We start from the raw sequence: 14,528 nt of genomic DNA on the forward strand, positions 1-14,528 counted from the left end.
ATGCTGGTCGTACACTAATTTAACTGATAACAGTTTTTTATCAATACCCCATTATGACAGTGTGAAGGGTCATGTACTATATAATATTCAGTGAGTGCTGAAAATAGACGATAAATGTGTACAATGTTTACATCAAGTACTATTTCACCACTTATTTCACACAGCGTAGTTAGCGAAACACTATAAGGAGGGACATGCTACAATGACAAGTTATGACCAAGGACAAAAAGAACGTAACTGGTGTGTGTACAAATGTTTTGCCACTTCTTACAAGGCCTGCAAGTGACTAAGTGCACCAACAAACAAGCTGTCTTCACATTTCAGAAGCCCATTCAGAGACCCAGTCTATTAAAAACTGTTATAGCGAGTCAGTAGAGCAAGTTAGCTTGAGAACATATTGTGAAGTAGAACACACACATAGCATAGTTTGTTTTCTTCTTTAAGGTAGACCGGTCCAAACTGAGTAGGAAATGAAACCATACTATACCTTTCATTGCTCAATAGTAATAAACTAAACTGAGTGATACTTTTTAATATAATCCATTAACTTCTACATATGTTCAACAGTGATTGCGATGTTCACCATAGTGAGTCGGCCGCATGAGGACCGTTTTGCATTTCTTTGCACGCGTTTCTAATTGCATTGTATATACACAGTAAGAGAGTGTCTTGTTTGTCAATCTCAAGAATTAACACATTGTCTGCTAGAAGGAAGCAGGGCAGAGCAGCTCAGTTTTGATCCTCCAACTCTGTCACCTGGGAAGAAAGACACAAAAAAGACATTGTTAGCTTGGATTGCTTTGATTGGTACATTGGATTCATCCTGAAGCTGGCCTCCCCTCACCACTTTAAGATCTGCTCGACTGACCGACTCCAAGTACCTGTAGTCATCGGGCGACATGGGCAGCAATTTCTCTTGCAGTCGGGCCGGATGTCTGCGGCGTGGAGATACGAGTCAGTGTCGAGTCAAGAGCTCAGTCATGCGACACACTCATCATTTGAAAAAAACCACTTACACTTGTGAGACTGATATGAGCTCAGTCTTCATGTAGCCGCTCTTTTCTGTGTTGTCCACATCCATGGGCTCTGGAGCTGGAGGCCCGTCGGACCCAAATTGCGTACATTTAATAGTGTCCCCATTGAATGGGGGGAAAAGAACAGAAGGCAGGTCTTACACTCCGAGTTTTTGGTGTAGTACTTCTTAAAGGCCGCGTCTTTGGGGATGTTGGGGTAGAGGAAGCGCAGCGGGTTGTCGGGGATGTCGTCGGTCGCCATCACCTTGTAAGTGCGGATGATGTCGGCCAGCGAAACGGCAGTCAGCTCTTTCTTTGTGTACGGCTCGACCGAGTGGAAGATGGGATTGCCTGAAAGGCAAAGTCATGCCGGAATCATCTGAACACACCCGAGTGAAGCGTGTTAAGAGGAGCTTACCGTGTATGTCATGTTCGACCCATGTGAAGGTAATGGCACCTTCTTTGCTGCTCTCGCTGAACCTGAGCAAGAAGGTCCCCGGGCACTTGTCGCTCAGCAAGGCCTTCTCGCGCTCCTTGCTTATGAAGCCCAGGATGAATCTGGACAGAACCCCCCCCTCCCCATATTTCAACTTTGATCAAGAGAAGAGCGTGTGCAAGGCCGCTTGAGATTCCACACAGGAACAACTCACCCGTCATTCCAGAGGAAAAGCAAGTGTCGCTTAATCAAATCCAGGATGCCTTCGATCCACAACCAGAAGGAAAAAGCTTTCTCGTTGGCATTTTGAGGCTACACAAAAGCAATGCTTGTCTTAGTGGACGCAAGCTCGTCACCTCACAGCACCGCGAGCCAACGAGCGAAACCTCAGTCGGAAAGGAGGATTTGCATTTTGGCCATCGACGTGGCTCTGTGATTACTTCCGTGTCTCACCTTGCAGAACTTGTTCCAAGGAACTAGACCGTCTGGGTTCCTCTGTGCTTTGTGACCTGCAGAGAGTTGGAGATGCCAAGAAGAGGCTCGTTTCCATGCTTTGGTGTGTGTGTGGGTGCTATTTGCGGCGGTGAATCTGACCCAGCAGCTTGTCAGCCAGCATGTTGAGCTGCTCCTGGTTCAGCCCTCGCTTGGTGACAGAGGAGAACTGCCAGCCCAGAACTTCGGACAACTCGGACCATTTGGCTGCCGGGGGAGACAGGAAGAACTGCAGGTTCTGGCAGGGGAGACCAAAAGGGACTTTCTTTGACTGCTCACACAGAGTGAGGGCTTTGGAATGAAATTTCAGCATGAACCTCAAGTCCAGAATAACGATATTTGACCTTCTCTAAACTTTGAAGTGTGGCTGCTCGCACAAGCTTCCATCTATGTGGCCAACCTCGAGTGTGGAGATGTGCTTACCTTGGGTTCACTGGTGAGCATGTTGTACCACAGGATGGAGGCCCAGCCGCTGGGGAGCTGGCACACGTTGGAGATCACCACCACAGGCAGCGACAGCGCCTGAGACGCAGACAAGGGGCAAATTGTTTGTTTCCTTTGGGCGGCGCAAGCAGTCCTCTACCACAATGCCCAGTCTCACCTCCAGCATGATCCTGGTTCCGGACTGACTGAGCTGCAGCTCCGACTCAAAGCTCAGTGAGTGAAGCTCCTTTGTGACGATCAATGGAGCCTAGACTCATCGACACGCCCGTGTCAAGAGTATTCCGCAGACTGACCCGAGTGGTCTAAACCACAGTCAACAATCCTTACCTCACTGGTTCGGTTTCCTGGAACTTTCTGTTCTTTTAATTGCTGTGGGGGAAGAGGGACAGTTTGAGCGGACATCCTGCAAATAGTCCAAACAAACGGAAACCGACGCCGACATTCAATCGGTCGCATTGTTCCTTGTCAAAATGATGAGAAAAAGGAACTGGGAATATGAATTTCACCAGATTTAGTGTCTATTACCCCAGCCGGTGAAATCAAACAATACTTGCCAGGTGTCTGAACTCTGCTGCCAGGCTGCCATTGGACTCCTCCATGTTTATGACTTTGGTGTTTGTTCCCAAGATGTTGAACCTGCGGAACCTAAAAGACAACACACATGGATTGCTCGCTGCCGCTCCGCACGGAAGGATGTAGGCGACTTGACTTGACGGCTGCGTTTCAAACACACTGACCCTTTCTTGTCTGTCACATCCCTAAAAAGGTCAACACGGCACATGAGTGACAAGTTCAACAACAACAATGTATTGGCGTGGGAGCGTGAGATCGTACTTGTCGAAGACTGCCTTGACTTTGAGCTGGTAGTTATACTCGGGCAACTTTACCAGGAACCTGAAGACACGTCGCAGAGTGAGAGAAAATGGAATACGGCCTAAACGTAGAACTTGCCGAATGTTTTTTTTTTCCCTTCTTACCGTAGTTTGACCGTGAACTGAATGGCGGTTTTCAGCACCAGCGGCCTCTGAGGGTAGGTGGGCATGCAGGGCTGCCGCTCCACAACCAAAGCGCTGCTCACAGAAAAGAACCACACAACGCGTCAGCGCAACACATGGACAACTGACTGGCCGGTAGTGGATGGCAGACATTACTTGGAGAGGAGGTTCTTCAGCAGCTCCAGGCCTCGGGCCTCCAGTAAGTCTTTCTTCAGGGTGATTGGGTCGTTTTCATACGTGAACTTCTGCTCCAGCTCTTGCAGCTTCTTGAGATGCTGGCGAAACTGTTGGAGGGTCTCTGCTGCCGTAGTGAACCTGCAGGGGGACCACGAGTTGGCGGTGAGAAAATCTCTCAGGTCGAGGTCCAGTGTACGTGGGCGGCGGAGGCGCTCACCAGTTCTGCAGCTGATCTAGGCAGGCGTTGGGCGGGCCGCCGATGCAGGCAATCTGCTGCCGGCGCTTCCACTCGGGCAGCTCCTCGGAGATCAGGTCCGACACCAGCGCTTGAGTCACATTCAGGAGCTCCGTCAGCTGGACAATCACGTCCTGAGGACATAAAGGACATAAAGGTTGCCGTGACTTAGTCGGCCCGTCATCTTCTCCGAGTAGAAAAACATTCCGCTTGGACCAAAACCTTTTGTATTTCAGCAATTATTTTTTTTCCGACAAGCCTTTGCCGGCATAAATCCAAGGATGAACCAACCTGTCGTTTTGTTTTCAGATCCAAACACATCTTCATGATGATCATCTTCTCCTTCTCCACTTCCTTGGGCATCATGTCATGAAGTTCGTTCTCTGCGCAAACGCACAAGCTCTTGAAACACCTCCAATGGTGCCACACGTACGCTGACATCTTAGCCTCGTTGGCGGGTCTCACCTCGGTTCCTCAGAGTGTTGAACTTGAAGTCGTATTCATCCTGCTGATCTTCAAGGTTTTTGATGTTTTGATCTGCCAACTGAGACACCAATTTGGGAAGAATATTGGCAACATCCCCAAAGTGGAACCTGAAGTATCAAGTGTGGCAAATGTGTCACCTGAGCTCTTTCCTTCATCTCCTTCATTTTGCCATCCAGCTTCTGCTTCTCCACCACCATGGCTGACACCATCCCTTCGCCCTCCTGCCATTTTTACATTTGTCAATCCAAAGCCATCCGTTCAGTGGCTTTGTTCCAAGTTCAAGTGTAGTTTTACCATGGTGCTCTTTGCGCATGCCAGGATCACACGCTCATCTTTGAGGTTCTTTGAAATGATCATGGCCATGTGCACAGGGTCGTCCTGGAATTTATCCTGGAAACAAAGCAGATCAGAGCGGAACAGATTAGCTTCATTGTCATCGTATTATATACAAGGTCAATTCAAGTGCCAGCCGGGCCTTTTGTGAAAGATAAAGCATGAAAATGCTAAACGAAACAAAAATGATCGAACTAGTAGTATAGTACTAGGAAAACATTTGAATACTGAAAACAAAAAAAACTCAAGAAACAAAAAAACATTTATGATGAAATGGTTTGCGTTTATTTTGGGTATATTCATTTTGTGTGGGCGAAGGCGACCTGCAGATTGCGCTTGATCTTGCGGCAAGTGTGTTGCTGCAGGAAGTTGTTCTCCTGAGAAAAGCGGCTGTGTTGGTCATCCAGCTGGGCCAGGAGTTCATGAAAGCGGACGACAGCTAATGATTCTTGGTCCATCACCAAGTCCCTAAAGATGTACACCAGATGCATTGATCACAACACAATAAATATTAGACTCTAATATTTGTTCCAGGAAAATATAGACATTTATTGCTTTGTTCCTCTGAGGTGCTGCTGTGCGTCCGGTATATGGGAATGCCAGATTTTTATTTTTTTTCTCAATCCGATTCCAGCCTCTATTTGTTGCCAGCGTGTCATGCAACTTTGACTATATGAGCGACGTCAGTTAAGATTTGATGCTTGTAGTTCGGCCTCCATGGATTGAGCTATTTGCAGGTTGTAAAAAATTTGTATTCATATTTTGGGTAGGCAATGCTGATTTTTGACAGTCATTGTTGGCGTATCCCCAGTTGTCGATTTATTTAGATGATAAATTATACTGTCCCTATTCGAACAATATTGTAAATTGTTAAAAAAAAGTAAAAACGTAAATAAAAAGACTTTAAAAATGAAGCAAAGTTGTGTATGATGACAACTCAATGTGATTGTGCAGCGCCTTCTGATTGGCAATTTTAGGCATACCGACACCGACTGTTGTGTTCACAAGTTGTAACACAACAACACAGATGATATTTGTAAGCCTGTCTATGGCGTTTTGCTTTTGTTTGTCACCATCAACCGCTTGATGATTTCCGCTGTGCTTTGCGGTCAACTATGCGCAGAATGTACACGGTCTGAGGACCCTCACCAGTCGATGCTCTCGATCCACTTGCTCAGGTACGCTCTGATGTCCATGGGGAACGAGTCATCGTACAGCAGATCCACCTGCTCCAGGTACTTGGAGTCCAGCATCTGAAGCTGGTTCCACTGAGCCATCTCCAACACAATGGGTAAATTCAATCAAAGCTTGAAGGCGTGTGTGTGTGTGCGTGTGTGTGCGCGCGCGTGTGTGTGTGTGTGTGTGTGTGTGTGTGTGTGTGTGTGTGTGTGTGTGTGTATGTATGTATGTATGTATGTATGTATGTATATATATATATATATATATGTATATATATATATATATATATATAAAATCAACTGAAGTACAGTATGTGTACTAGTTACTTCATTTTGGGTGACAATCGTCAATTTGCCCTTATAGTAGCTATTTAAATAACTACATTACGTGCAGTTGTTTGCTAGGTTTACAACAAAATAGGTTTGTTTTATTAAGAGGTTCACTTGTATTACTTGACTAAGCACGCAAATGTACAACATTCCAAAGGAGGAGGATAACAAATATTGAAACTTACTGTCTGGAAGTAGGTAGAACGAAGACTCAACAGAATGGGAAAAAGTAAACAGGAGCTTATTCTCTGCTGCTTCCTCCTCTGGCTTCTTGTTTTTTCTTCTGACAGCGATTTTTTTCAGTTCGCCTGTGTCACTGAAAGTAACCAATCACCGTCGAGATTGCATGACAATGGTACGCCCATTTCTTAGAACAGCCAATCAAATTGTTGAAGAGCGGCTGTTCAGTCCTGCCGGATTTACCCCTTAACCTAAGACTACCAAATTGAGCTATTGTGTCTCAAATGAATTGGTGCGGCACAAAACCAAACGTAAAAATGTGATTTTTTTCTGTGTATTTTTTAGTGTTGTAATTATACTTAAAATGTGTATTTATTTTTATTTAAAATGAAATAAAGACTCGTTGACAGGGGGAGTAACAGTTATTGGAACGGCCAGGATGAAGACCACGTGTTTTCAGAGAAACCGAAAGGAACTGCAAAGCGAAACTTACGTTGTACGCTTGTTTCGTTGAATTGTCGTGGGAGTTAGGGGCGCTATATATATCTAAATTATAGTTTCCAGGAATGCAATATTACTGCACACCAGACAGATTTGAGGAATGCAATGTGTTGCAGTGTTCTGTCGCTGGAATAAACGCAATAAAGTTCACACACAAGTGTTATAACACAATTCCTACTTAAATGTTCCTTTCTGGTGTAGGTTTCCAAACGACTTAATATTTTTGCTTAAAGTAAATAAAATGCTTATGAATACGTTTTGTTTTATCTTGAAATATGGTCTTGCTTCTAAAGTCAGAATTCTGAGGAAAAAGAAAGTCAGAATCTTGGCACCCCCCTCCCTTTTTTTTCTTCTTCACTGGCCCTAATCCTCTTCCGTATAGTTCAGAAGATTAATTAATTGATTAATTTACTAGTGTTACAGATTGTAATGTTTTTTTAAGTTGTTAAAAGGAGTCATAATACTGAAAAGTCCCCAATAGACAAGGCCTACATCGATGGCGATTCAGTTGCATGCAGTGACAACTTGAACATACAGTGTTGCTGCAGCTCAACATTACAGGATGTGAACTCAAGTTCAGGGCAATAATTGAGAGAAATGTCATTTGCGGACACATTGTTCCAGCCGAGCGTTTAGGTCACAAATCCCCGTGAAGTACAACAACAGCCAGGACATCTGCTCTCAGCATCAAATCAAGACAAAACCTCCTGTGGAGATGAATGTATTTTTATTCTTATTTTGTTATCTCAGTTTAATTCCTGCAGGCTTGAGCCCAAAGTGGTGCATACAGGGCATCACCTGGAATTTCACAGACTGTGTAAAAACGTCAATCTGTTTTTGCATTTTCCGAACCTAACAACCACCTTGGAATTGAATCGGATAAGAATGGTGCAATACCAATCCCCGTTCTCCAGACCATTTTTGTGTTTGGATGAACATGAAAACTATTGCTCGCTCAAGTATATCTATAAAGTAGTTACAAATTATACACAGCCTCCCTAAGTTTCTTGATAAATTAATGCCGTTTGATTCTTAGCATTTGTTTTGCAAGCAAGGAGGAAAGAGCACTCGGGTCATTGTTGATCAAATAGAGGCACATGCTTGACATCCTGCAGGCTTTTTTTTTTGGGCCAAAACTCAAACCAGACAGAAAGCAGCAGGGCGGCCCACACATCTCGCCTCTTTGTATCAAACCAAATACAGTGTTACCTTGACTTATAAGTTTACATTGTTTCGTGACCATGCTCCTAGCTAATCATTGTTCCCCATTGTTCCAGTTCCCTCAAATAACACATTGTTTGTGTTCTAATTATGAAAAAAATTGTGTCGGCTATATAAAGAAATAAACCGGTTTTATTAAAGATAGTGTTTGCTGTGGTACAACAATAACAACAACGCTTTATGTCTTAACATGTGGACGGCTGCATACGAAGCGAAGTTACCCAAGTGACAGCTCTAATCGGTAAGTTGATAAGCTCGCTGATATGAGTTCATTGTTTGTTTTTAACCCCCCCCCAAAAAAATACAACACCAGACAATTTTTGGCCACATGCCATCATCAACAAGTCATGCAAGCAATAGAGCAGCATTGACGTGCTGCCATTTACGTATGTCAGTGAACAGAAATGAGGTTACGTTCAATTCTTGCAACTCCAGCTTGAAGTGCATTTACTGTACGCCAAAAGTCACGGTGTCCCTTATTGAAGCTTACGTGAAGTTGGCTTGATCACCATGAAAGCATGTCAGTCAGAATTTTACTCTTTTTTTTGGATCACTAGTTTTTTTTTTACAAAATCGTGGCTAGCTCCTGAGCTGTTAGAGCTAGCAGGTTAGCAACACAATGCAGATGGAGGGCAGATCCCAAGCTCTGTGTACCCTTTTTCAATTTTACTCGGTCAGATCTAGTTTCACAAAGTAAAGAAATTATGAAGCGGTGTCCCCCCCCCCTAACTAAAAAGAAAAATCCTCATTAAGTCAAGGTAGCGCTGTCCAATCATCCAGCACAGTACTCTGCTGTTACAAATCGTTGAAGGTGCTTGAAATCCATCAGTGCATCAGGAGCAACCGCAGTGGTCCACCACCATAGACGGGATCTTTCCGTAGATGATCTGCTCCTTGCGGTTAAAGTAGAGCATGTTAATGGGCGACATCTTTGTGGGCGTGCAGCAGGGTCCCACCGTGCCGCGTGGGTTGGCCTTGTTGACCAGGTGCGCATGCGGGTATTGCTGCAGGTGCAAGAACTCGCATTCTCCCGAGCAGTAGTTAGCTCGATAGCGCTTGGGTGCGATGATCCAGTCCCAGCCGAACTCCTCAAAGTCCACAGTGAGCGGGTAGCGGCAGCAGCGAGTTTCCGCTGACTCTTCGTCGCAGTTTAGACCCGAGTCACGGCGGGATCGCTTTGGACTGTCCAGGATTTTGACTTCAATGAAAGGTTGCTGGAAAGGAAATCGGTTGTGACATGTTATTCTGCATTGGAAAAAGTGATCATTCTCTTAATTTTCCCAGAGCTTTATTTTCTATTATTCCTATTGCCAATTGACTTTGAGACAGAGGCGGTACGCCCGGGACTCGTCGCTAGTTAGTCACAAATTGTACTCTTCAGCTAACCCAAGAGTCGTGTTTTTAGAATGCAGACGGAAGATCTACCCAATTCGAGCCTGGCGTTCCTGACTGTGATGTCGATATGCTAATCACATTACGTCACTCTGGATGCCGATATGGATTCTTCTCATATTGTTTAGCGGGCCAATTGGAAATCCCTGAAACGGTTTTAAGCGGTGCCCTCACCAGGCCTTCCTCTCCAGGCTCTGCAGACGTGACTGCCAGGTCTTCTCCTTGAGGATCGAAAGCATTGATGTCGATAGCGTAGTTGCTATCTGGCTGACGCAGCCATGCTTGCAGCAGAGACTTGATGTCCATGCTCTGCCAAGAACCAGCGCCAGCATCGGTGTCCACCTTTAAAGAGCGCACTCTGACCCGGGTGTTGTTTCCCTCCCTGTCGGGTTTCAGTCGTGAGATCTGCAGGAAGACGGTTGTGACCATATGGACTGGCCGCAGATGAACCCACAGCTGAGCGCTCAGAATGTTCTCTGTGTGGATCTTTGGACTGAGGGTGAACAGGCAATAGGACAGCCTTCCCGTTGCGATGGAGTCTGCTGGAGAACATTCACAGCAAGTGTTTAACTAAATATCAACAACTTCCACGTTCCTGTTATAGGCCAAAATACAACTGCCATTCCAAAAATGTTTTTTCTTATTATTTTGAGCCATGTCAATCGTGTGGCCAGTTTGAACAGTAACACTGCCCTTACTGTAAATCAGACTCTAGACTACCTCTAATTTGCAAGTCAATTTTTGATCCATGTGCCTTTGTAAATGTTCAACTTGCGCCACTAAATTTCTGGTTAGGAGCCATTGTGCTCCAAGTAGAAAAGTTAAATTGGATTTTTGTTAATACAGGCAAATTAATTTAAAACTGCTACTTGATTAAAGCATCCAAAACAATTTGATTGTAATATCTCTTGAAGATTAAATACCAATGCACGTCAAAGTTAAATACAACTAATCTATATTTGAACTGTAGTGTGTCAGGAAATTTAAAATAAACTGTAGATGACAGCATTTAATCACTCAGTTAAAACGTACTGTGCCCAAATAAACATTTTAATGTGATCGATTGTATTTTATGTTGTAAATGGATTTTATCTCGTTTTAATTTGGTGATGTATTCTTTTTGTGTACCAGCAGAGGGAGCTGACAAACCACTTTGTAAAATCTGGTCTGGTTGCTCGCCATTAGCAGATAATTGCAGATTATAGGCAACCAGTTACTCTCACGTTAGTTATTATAAATTACAGTTACTCTAAGGACAATGAAGTCTTGAGTGAACCTAACATGCCTGAAAATTCAAATACACCACCAAATACAAGTTGCACTCACAGATGGTCATATTGCTTTGTTAAGTCTAAAGTGAGACGTCCTCAATTTCTGCCCCCAATTTATAGTTTAAGAAATGAATGTGTTGGGTTAGTTACACTTGGTTGCCATGGTGATGATGGTCTCCGTGGTGGCGTGCTCCTCATCTTCCACCCGCGGGTCGTACTGATCCAAGAGCTGCGTAAGAGGCGGCGCTTTGGGCAGCAGCTGGCGGATCATATCCCGGCTAATGTTGGGTGCCTGCTCCAGCCGTAGGATGCTGAGGATCTGCGACTTGATGCTGTACAGCCTCATCTGCTTGCTGTGCTCGCGGAATTCGCAGGCTGAGCACGCTTCTATGCCTTCCGCCATCAGCCCGGAGGTCCGGTTCAACTCCCTGGAGGAGCCCGCAGATAGAATGGCAGCAGCCACACCGAGCAAGAGGAGCATCTTGGACACAAGTGCTTGGTGGGTTGACACTATATAATGGAATGTTGTCTCTGCCCTCAGCACTCTATGATTGGCTATTTGATCTCAAAGCAGATTTAAAGAGGTAGGACTGGGTGCCCCCCCCCCCCCCGTTAAATACCGTATGATGCCTGAGATAGTTTTATAGAAATCATAGTTTCAAACTTTTTTTGTATTTTCAACTGCAACTGGAGCCGTAGTCCAGGCAGAAGGAATTCTGAAAAAAAAAGTCAGGGAAAGTTCAGTAGAAGTTTATTTTAAGGGTTGGTCTGGGGCGCTTTAAGTGGTGGCAGGTGTCTACTGATCCACATTGAACTTGCGTTTGAATGTCAGTGGTTAATTCTCAGCACAGTCACATCATCACTTCTAACTTTGGGTGCACACACTTCATCTTATTTGTTTGCTTTGACTTGCCCTCTAAATAAGAAATCATAGATATATTATAATTATAGGTTGTGGTGAATGTGAAATGATATATTTTGGTCTCTATTATTAAACGTCACTGAAACCTGGCATTTGAACCTTTCTACATCGATTGTCATAAATGGCCCAGGGACTTCCATTGCGACGTGAACACAAAACTTTTGGGCTCGGAAACTTTGTTATTGACAATGCACGTTCCTGAACCGCTAGAGGGCGCCACTAAGCTAAGGAACAGGGTTGTTTGAGCTGCTCCCTGTGGTCCAGCGTTTCCCAACCTTTATTGAACCAGTTAGGTACGAGTTAGGATTAGGTTTGGGTTAGCTATTTGATTGACAGGCGAACATCGGCACTGGGATGTTTTATTTTGCTGTAACTAATTAATAGCATATATGTGCAATAAACAAGTACAGTCATAAAGTCCTTGAAACAGCACAAGTCTAATGCTTAAATGGGACATAACTTCAAAAAAAGTGCTGTAAAATACAAAACAATATTAATTTTGCCCACCAGGGGGCAGAAATAGACAAAGATGCGTCCACGACACGCTACAAACGTAACAGAAGAAAAACGCCTGAAGCTGTTTCACGTAATTTAAGTTGAGAATGTAAACAGAAACCAAAATATGTAGCCTGACTGACACAAGATAAGATGTCAATAACAAAATGGAGGACAGACTTTGCGGAAACTCGGACTGGATGTCACATTTACCCGATGAGCTGCTTGACGTGTCGCTGTGGAATTTGGCCATCCCTGGTAGGCAAAAATAAATAATCCCACCCCTATACACTAGAAAATACGGAAGTCCTATGCTTAATATTTATCTTACATATAATCGATCAATCTAATCTCGACGATATGTGCACGTTTCTCGTAGGGAGCCACGACAGCATGTCATTCTGTCTCGACATGTCCTCCCCTGTCGTGGAATCAGAGTCGTGGCTCCTCAACGTGATGGACAGACTTGCTCCTTGCCTGATACGGCCCTGCGTGTTCCGCTGGGCCACCACGCAGGTACACCCCGATTTATTCTGTAAATTATCAGTTTTGTGTGGAGAGTAAAAGAGACATGACTTGCCTTCAGCTCCTTGTTTTGTCATTTGCCACATCTCCACAAGATCCTGAAAAGTAGATGTGATGTTTGGATCAGAGATGGTAGTAAGTTACTAGTCACGGTTAAAACCCTGACCCTAGTTTGAAACTCTAGTTTGAAATCCTAACCTTTTCCCAGTGTGCGTGTCGTGTCTTTATGATCTTCTTCCTCTCTGCCCACAGCAAGCTGACCTCAGTCGTCAGTGTGACCTCGGAATTCGCTTCTTGGACCTGCGGATTGCCAGGAAGCCAAAAGAGTGCAGCAAATTATTCTTTGCCCACGGTATCTATACGTGGAAGACTGTCAAGGTACACGGACACATAAAAAGTCTACACACCCCTGTTCAAATGCAACATTTTTGGTGAAATGAAATTGTGAATGGGAGTGTCATGTTTTGGTCAAATGTGTGTGCGTGCATGTGTGTGTCGTCAGCAGGAGGCTCTGGATGAGCTGGCCACCTGGCTGGATGCACATCCTAAAGAGGTCGTGATCGTTTGCTGTTCACATTTCAGTTGCCTGACCCCGAGTGACCACACAGAACTTGTAGAGTACATCATATCACGTTTTGGACCTAAGCTCTGCTCCCCACAGGTAAGTCTAGTCATTTACACACTGATCACCATGAGAAAATAAATCTTACAAATTTGTTTGAATGTGGCCAAGGGAGGTCAAACGTTAATCGTAATGATGAAATCTTTTTTTTTTTTAAATTCTGTAATCATGGACTTTTTGTGCAGGATCGTCCCACCTTGCGGTCTTGTTGGTCCAAATGTCAACAGGTGATCATTTCCTATGACAACCAGGAAGTGCTCCAGCGCCATCCCGAGCTGTGGACCGAAATACCTTATTGGTATTAAACGGCAGACTTATCGGCACATGCCAGCCCAGCGCCTCCATGATGATGATGTAGACATTGTTTTTTTCTGTAGGTATGCTGACAGCACTGATCCAAAAAAGGTGATTTCCTACTTGGAGGCTCAGAAGCAAAAAGGAAGACCAGGTAGGTTGGATCTATCTGTGGAAAAAGCACACGCAGTTGACCTTAATGCATCAGCCCACTCAACTCGTTTTGACTGTTGTCTGCTCTCCAGCTAGCTTTTACGTCAGCGGCCTGAACCTGACTGAAAATACTGCGTTTGTCCTCCTCCATCCCTTCCAAAACATGAGGAGCATCACCACCAAGGCCTTGACTGCACTCCTCAACTGGGTGGGGGAACAACGGCCAGGGCCCGAGGCGGAGGGCGTCAACATCATCTGCTGCGACTTTGTTGCCGTCGCTCGGTTTTGCGATCGTGTCATTGGCCTCAACTACAAAGGGCGGTCCTGACAGAGAGAAAAAAAAAAAAAGACTGTGAGACAATCAGCACTTGTCACTGTGATCACCGTACACGTACTCAAGTTTGAATGTGGAGGCCATACAAGGAGAAGGAGGCTTTTAGCTGCTGCAAGGTGACGTGTGTGTGTTATCAAGCAAGCTGTTAGTTGATGCTCGAGCTGAGATCTGTATATTACTTTTTATATTTTCAGTGCTATTGTGAATTTGCTGCCTTTTAGTTGCTGGAAGTGTTTTTTTTAGAAAAAAAATGAACATGTATAGTTAGGCTTTCTTAATAAAAAACAAAAACAACCATGTATAGTAAGGCTATTTTTTTATGAAAAATGACCATGTATGCTAAGGTGGTTTTTTTACAAAATAAAATAATGTAACGTAAGGCTTCTTTAATAAATAAATAAAAAATATGTATAGATTTGCTAAATGTGTTACTAAAAAGCGAAAATGTGTTACCATCACATTAAACACAGAACGGATCACTGAAAGACTTTGATATAAA

At 44.3% G+C, this 14,528-nt stretch overlaps 3 protein-coding genes across 6 annotated transcripts; 1 reads left to right on the forward strand and 2 right to left on the reverse strand.

The window, feature by feature from the left end:
* Positions 1–126: 126 nt before the first annotated feature.
* Positions 127–6,435, reverse strand: stat1a (signal transducer and activator of transcription 1a). Of its 2 annotated transcripts, none has more exons than XM_088401347.1 (24): positions 6,305–6,435; positions 5,761–5,888; positions 4,935–5,079; positions 4,573–4,668; positions 4,416–4,499; positions 4,258–4,336; positions 4,084–4,175; positions 3,775–3,926; positions 3,537–3,695; positions 3,363–3,455; positions 3,220–3,279; positions 3,123–3,143; positions 2,940–3,030; positions 2,713–2,754; positions 2,543–2,632; positions 2,365–2,463; positions 2,044–2,179; positions 1,903–1,958; positions 1,664–1,761; positions 1,432–1,571; positions 1,176–1,364; positions 1,017–1,092; positions 882–935; positions 127–756 (listed from the first exon to the last, which is right to left on the reverse strand). In XM_088401347.1, exons 2-24 carry the CDS (start codon positions 5,886–5,888, stop codon positions 753–755), a joined length of 2,184 nt encoding a protein of 727 aa, XP_088257473.1. In that variant the 5' UTR covers positions 6,305–6,435; the 3' UTR covers positions 127–752. The 2 variants fall into 2 exon arrangements, with proteins under 2 accessions (XP_088257473.1, XP_088257465.1); XM_088401339.1 differs by having other exon boundaries at positions 845–935.
* Positions 6,436–8,135: 1,700 nt separating this feature from the next.
* Positions 8,136–11,206, reverse strand: LOC148401589 (growth/differentiation factor 8-like). Of its 2 annotated transcripts, none has more exons than XM_088363506.1 (3): positions 10,835–11,206; positions 9,588–9,952; positions 8,136–9,235 (listed from the first exon to the last, which is right to left on the reverse strand). In XM_088363506.1, the coding sequence occupies exons 1-3, from the start codon at positions 11,163–11,165 to the stop codon at positions 8,855–8,857; spliced, it is 1,077 nt and encodes a 358-aa protein (XP_088219632.1). In that variant the 5' UTR covers positions 11,166–11,206; the 3' UTR covers positions 8,136–8,854. The 2 variants fall into 2 exon arrangements, with proteins under 2 accessions (XP_088219632.1, XP_088219622.1); XM_088363496.1 differs by having other exon boundaries at positions 9,588–9,955.
* Positions 11,207–12,133: 927 nt separating this feature from the next.
* LOC148401590 (PI-PLC X domain-containing protein 1-like) lies at positions 12,134–14,453 on the forward strand. Of its 2 annotated transcripts, none has more exons than XM_088363519.1 (7): positions 12,134–12,359; positions 12,481–12,617; positions 12,879–13,004; positions 13,129–13,287; positions 13,434–13,546; positions 13,626–13,696; positions 13,788–14,453. In XM_088363519.1, exons 1-7 carry the CDS (start codon positions 12,269–12,271, stop codon positions 14,021–14,023), a joined length of 933 nt encoding a protein of 310 aa, XP_088219645.1. In that variant the 5' UTR covers positions 12,134–12,268; the 3' UTR covers positions 14,024–14,453. The 2 variants fall into 2 exon arrangements, with proteins under 2 accessions (XP_088219645.1, XP_088219653.1); XM_088363527.1 differs by having other exon boundaries at positions 12,139–12,359; positions 13,132–13,287.
* The last annotated feature ends 75 nt before the right edge of the window (positions 14,454–14,528 follow it).

This window comes from Syngnathus floridae, chromosome 2 (genome assembly GCF_059516105.1).
Source record: "Syngnathus floridae isolate MCC-2025c chromosome 2, RoL_Sflo_1.0, whole genome shotgun sequence".
NCBI classification, from domain to species: Eukaryota; Metazoa; Chordata; class Actinopteri; order Syngnathiformes; family Syngnathidae; genus Syngnathus; species Syngnathus floridae.

Bases quoted from the DNA above. Each gene is read 5' to 3' on its own strand.
- stat1a (XM_088401339.1), bottom strand. From the start codon at position 5,888: ATGGCTCAGTGGAACCAGCTTCAGATGCTGGACTCCAAGTACCTGGAG. The intron at 4,500-4,572 runs GTAAAACTACAC...TAAAAATGGCAG, and splicing joins CATGCGCAAAGAGCACCATG to GAGGGCGAAGGGATGGTGTC. The intron at 1,762-1,902 runs GTGAGACACGGA...GCTTTTGTGTAG, and splicing joins CTTGGAACAAGTTCTGCAAG to CCTCAAAATGCCAACGAGAA.
- LOC148401589 (XM_088363496.1), bottom strand. From the start codon at position 11,165: ATGCTCCTCTTGCTCGGTGTGGCTGCTGCCATTCTATCTGCGGGCTCC. The intron at 9,956-10,834 runs GTAACTAACCCA...AATGTTCTCCAG, and splicing joins CATCACCATGGCAACCAAGT to CAGACTCCATCGCAACGGGA. The intron at 9,236-9,587 runs GTGAGGGCACCG...TTTCCTTTCCAG, and splicing joins AGCCTGGAGAGGAAGGCCTG to CAACCTTTCATTGAAGTCAA.
- LOC148401590 (XM_088363519.1), top strand. From the start codon at position 12,269: ATGGAGGACAGACTTTGCGGAAACTCGGACTGGATGTCACATTTACCC. The intron at 13,288-13,433 runs GTAAGTCTAGTC...CTTTTTGTGCAG, and splicing joins CTAAGCTCTGCTCCCCACAG to GATCGTCCCACCTTGCGGTC. The intron at 13,547-13,625 runs GTATTAAACGGC...TTTTTTCTGTAG, and splicing joins TGGACCGAAATACCTTATTG to GTATGCTGACAGCACTGATC.